Raw genomic sequence first — 4,660 nt, 5'->3', positions numbered from 1 at the left:
ACTCATGCTATGGGCCCCCCAATGCCAACTCGTGTTGCTGACCCACATTTGCACAGCAGAGAGAAGGGGTCAAGCGATGTTGGGTACATGTGACGCCAAGTAAATGATCACTGGTGCTTTGTCCCTTCACAATGACGGCGATGCATCTTGCACAAGATCATGTGCTTCTGTCATTAACCTACAGTAACCAGGGGGGCCCAGTTAAATTGTTTGTGCGTCGATGACGCGACCGTATAACTGGTAAAACCGTTATGCAAATCAACGTGTTGTACACCACTACTGGTCTCAAATCATGCATTAGGAGCACAAATGTCCCACAAGTGCCACAATCTTCAGAATCTCATTTGTACAGCTGACAAACGAGAGGCTCTCACAAAACCACTATGGAGACGCCTCCGTTGAAGACAGCGAGAGAAATGCCACACAAACTCTGCAGGTTTGCACCACAAGCAGATTAAGTGCTTATACAAACAGCTACAGCAGAGGCTGTGCACAAACAGCTTCCTATGTGCAATCTTACCTGACAATGTTTCTCAACAGCCCTGTAGGAACAGATGGGATCAATAAATTAATACTCAAATTATACAAAAAAATAATGCCAAGAGCAGAAATTTAATCAGCTGGAAAAGTTGAAGTGAATGCCAAAGTGTTTGCTTGCTTAACTAAGTCATAGAAACTAACATGATGACTATAAAGTTGTACAGTGACTGTTTGTGGCTTCCATGATGTCAAGCTGAATATTCTTTTGTCATACTAGCCACGAGGATGCATGACAAACGCATTCTTTTACAGATCCATTTGTCCCAGTTTAGAAAGCCCGCATTGTACCACTGTTGCCTGCCCACAGCTCCAGAATACACACACAGTAACTGTGTGTGTGAACTAAACCAGTCTGACTTTGAACAAATTGCACTCAAGTCTTCAAATGTAAAATATGGTTACGGTTTTTTATTGTCTAATAGACGAGACAGTTTCCTTCAACAGGAAGTTTAAATGGTATTTAAAAACAAAACTCAAATTATAAGCTGGACCTCCGCTAATTTCTTTGCACGTCCAAGTCAACAAGTTCCATAAAATCAAACAAGTCTTTACATTTGTGTGAACCATCTTTTTAATATTCTATAAAGGCTCTCCATTGAAAGTAAGTCTTGGGGGAGAGGGGGTATGAAAATAAAAATACAATAAAACGTTTACAGTCGTACACACAGCTCCGAGTGAAAAGGAAAGAACATTTCTATGACATTTAAGGCATCCGCATTCCCCTATAGTGTGAGGAGCATATACCATGACAGCAGCAAATACAGCATTACACAACAAGCTACATATGCCCCCCCCCCCCCCAAAAGACTAGATTTCCATCTCGTATTCAAGCTCAAGTGCGTTTCCTGCTGCTGAACACATTCAATGCATCTGGAAACGCATCAACAAAGTGGCGAGTGTCGTTAACTGAAGTGTACCCACAGCGTGTCCCTCTCAAACACGTCGACGTGCACATGGTTTCACATCCATCTGCAAAATTTACAATTTAAAATTGTGTGCGAGCAACAAACGCTCTGGTTAGGAAACCAAAAACCAGCCAGAATATTACAATTGTGCCGATAAAAAATAAAATAAAAATGGACTCAGAAACACTGAAGCCAGACCCAGAACTAGCAGGCAGTATGCATATACGGTTTTTTAACTTTACATCCCAAGTTCCCAACTGGACTGACTGTCTACTTGTAGTTAATCTGACAAATATGTATTGTACAAAAAACACTGTAGAAAATATGACACCACCAGAGTGTCATTTACATTTGGGCAGAGGTGCGTTTACCCACAGGAAACCTGATCCCCCACTCTCTCTCCTCTCTCCTCTCTCCTCCCCCCCCCATAGTTCAGCACTCCTCTACCACGGTACCAGCCGAGGAGGAGTACAGCTTTTTCTTGACCAGCCGGAAACCCGGACTCAGTTTAAGTGCGTGCCTGAAAGTCGGGGCAAAGCAGGTCCCCATAAACAGGAAGTCCCGTAGGCTGGGCCAGGCGGTGCCGTCCTGCTTGAACACAAGAGTCAGCTCAAACGTGGGCACCACGGTGGAATCGTACACGATGCGCTCCAGCCTCTTGCAGCCCTTGTCCAGCTCCAGGTCCACGTAGAGAACACAGCCGCGCAGGCCGCAGGGCTCGCAGGACGCCAGCCGCAGGACCTCGCGGGCTATCCTCCGCGTGAGCTTCTCCGGTACCAGCACAGCGGAGCAGTGGAGCGTCGTCTTCTTGGCCCGGGACAGGCAGTTTTCAAACATCTTGGCCAGCTGCTGACAGCTCTGGTCTTCAGTGACATCTGCATTCCTCTGGGGTTCAGCCAAGCAGTGGTCCCAGAAATCCAGCTCTGGGAAAACAATGCAAGCTTAACATTTGGGGACCAATGAATCATTTAAACATACTAAGAGCCTGTCGATAAAGTGCCCTTTCACAATGCCAACATGCATAAATCACATAAGGTTTTTATTTAAAATCCTAAAATACAATGGGAGATGAGGGATTTGATCTGCTTTTACATCCCCTCTGGTTGCAGTGGGTGGATTATGAGTAAACACATGAGGAAAAAGAAGGATATACATCCCAGAGGGAGCACTAAACAGTCGAAAACCTGACGATATGAACCAAACCAATCCCAATGTGAGTTTTACAACACAATAAATCAGCTTTGGACAGAAAAAAATGCGTTTAGACTGGCTATTACACACAGGTTGCTGTTGTGAAGAGGAGCTGAAGGGATGACTTCATCCTCTGTTGACTGACTTCCCTCCCTCCCTCCCTCCCTCCCTCCCCTGCTGCAGCCATGCACCACACAGGCATCAACAACAAGTATCCAGCAACTAGCAGGCTATCTATACAGACAAGAACAAACACGGAAAAAGCTCGCGCGCCTACCTTTCTCAATGCAAGCCTGGTCATATCTTCGGTCGACCAGTTCGGAAATGCATTCGCTGCTTTTGGTCTTTAATGTGCTTGTGGCGACCATGCTGACAGTCTCGGCGTCTCCAGGAGCGGGCTGTTGTCCTGTGGTTTGAGCAAAAGCAGCCTGCAAAGCGACGTAAAGGAGCAGCGTCAGTGCGACAGTCGAAGCAGGTTGTTTTTAACTTCGTCATGATGTGAACACAGCCACTGAGAAGACAACGTAACCGCCCCCCCACTAAACAAACATAACTACTTTAGCTGTTCATTTCAAGCTAGCAGCTATTTCTTCCGATATACTAAATGACTTACCTTAAATATTATTTAGTGCAAAGATAATTTAGTTTAGACGTTTTCTCATATATAAATGCATACACTGTTTTTCTCCCACACTGACACACTCAGACACACAAACACTGCATCTGACAAAAGTTCTGAGGAATATTTATACCTTGCTCAACTCAGCTGACCCGAGGGTTTGACCAATCAGAGCACGCCTCTCGACGTGAAACCTAGCCCTTCCCTGATTGGCCGCGAAAGAGCTCTTGAAATAAATAATTGACCAATACTTGGGGGGAATATTTGTGTTGCTACTTGGACGAGGGATCGTTCTTGATGAAGTTTGGTCAGTGAAGTTTTGTATTTGCTTTGAAATCCGGATTTTTCTGGAATTAATCTGCCTCAACCCTGCTTTTTATTTCCAAACAGCTGTTGTGAAGGATTTTTAATACTGACACGATGAAAAGTGACCGAAACTTTCACACTGAAATACAGAATGACCAATCTCTTTATGATTGTATCAAAGGGGTTTTCATGAAAAGTCTTTGTGTCAGTATTCCTTGTCAATATTCAACATGGTGCATTTAGACACAAGTGACATCACCTTAGACTTTATTTCAGCCACAATTAACCTAAATATTTTGGGGATTTTGTGGAATGATGGCCAAAGAAACATTTGAATCTTGTGGTGTTGGTTTTAGTAACGTTTGGGAGTACAACCGTGCAGTCATAATAATACAGATGCACAAGCAAGAGTTCATATTCTTTGAACAGAAGAATACTAAAATAGTGGTGTTGTCAAATGCTTAGGAAATAATACATTTTCTTTTTAATCTTTGTTAAAAAGATGATGAGTTATTTCTTACTACCAAGTATTGTAGTAGATACTTATTGGGTTTTATCATAGACAGAACAAAAATCTACAGCATTTTTTAGCATTACGGCATTTTCAGTAACACATTCAAATACGGTTCTGGTGTTGAAATAAGGGGCCGAAGCATAAACACGGAGTTTGACCTCCAGCTTAGAAACCCTCACACTCCAATCCAAAAGGGGCCGGCAGCAAGCTGAAGCGTTATTAGTGGTTGCCATGTGAAAAACTACCCCAAAAGTAGAGAAGCCCAGAGATTGAAATCTATACTTTGCTTTCACATCAGACAGGCATGTAATTATGTGCAAAATAAGCAAAAAATGTTTCCCAAATGAATGTCTGAAAACAAATCAGGACAGATATGTAGCCTGTTTTACATAAGGAAAGAGGAAGCAGCTGCTTGACCAGCTTCACTTACATCTTGCTGTATTTGTATGTGTATGCCTCGGTACATTTGGCAGGTAAACACTGAGCACAGTTGTTCACCTCGTCAGCAGATTATCCCTCATCTCCACAGAAGTTTTTCTCCCAGTAACTGGATCTGCCCCTCTCACCCCCCCCCCCCCCCCCCCC

At 43.7% G+C, this 4,660-nt stretch overlaps 1 protein-coding gene across 1 annotated transcript; it reads right to left on the bottom strand.

The window, feature by feature from the left end:
- Positions 1-928: 928 nt before the first annotated feature.
- Positions 929-3,342, bottom strand: LOC116385636 (DNA damage-inducible transcript 4-like protein). The gene is made up of 3 exons (XM_031851288.1): positions 3,250-3,342; positions 2,914-3,064; positions 929-2,368 (listed from the first exon to the last, which is right to left on the bottom strand). Exons 2-3 carry the CDS (start codon positions 3,002-3,004, stop codon positions 1,878-1,880), a joined length of 582 nt encoding a protein of 193 aa, XP_031707148.1. The 5' UTR covers positions 3,005-3,064; positions 3,250-3,342; the 3' UTR covers positions 929-1,877.
- Positions 3,343-4,660: the final 1,318 nt, after the last annotated feature.

The sequence above is a fragment of the Anarrhichthys ocellatus genome, unplaced genomic scaffold (genome assembly GCF_004355925.1).
Source record: "Anarrhichthys ocellatus isolate YVR2014 unplaced genomic scaffold, GSC_Weel_1.0 scaffold11, whole genome shotgun sequence".
NCBI classification, from domain to species: Eukaryota; Metazoa; Chordata; class Actinopteri; order Perciformes; family Anarhichadidae; genus Anarrhichthys; species Anarrhichthys ocellatus.
The sequence above is the reverse complement of the archived record's forward strand: the minus strand, read 5'-3'. Positions and strand labels throughout refer to the sequence as shown.

What these genes read in the sequence shown, in the direction of transcription:
- LOC116385636 (XM_031851288.1), bottom strand. Translation starts at nt 3,004, where the DNA reads ATGGTCGCCACAAGCACATTAAAGACCAAAAGCAGCGAATGCATTTCC. An exon ending in CCAGGCTTGCATTGAGAAAG is followed by an intron (nt 2,369 to 2,913) that starts GTAGGCGCGCGA and finishes TTGTTTTCCCAG; the next exon opens with AGCTGGATTTCTGGGACCAC.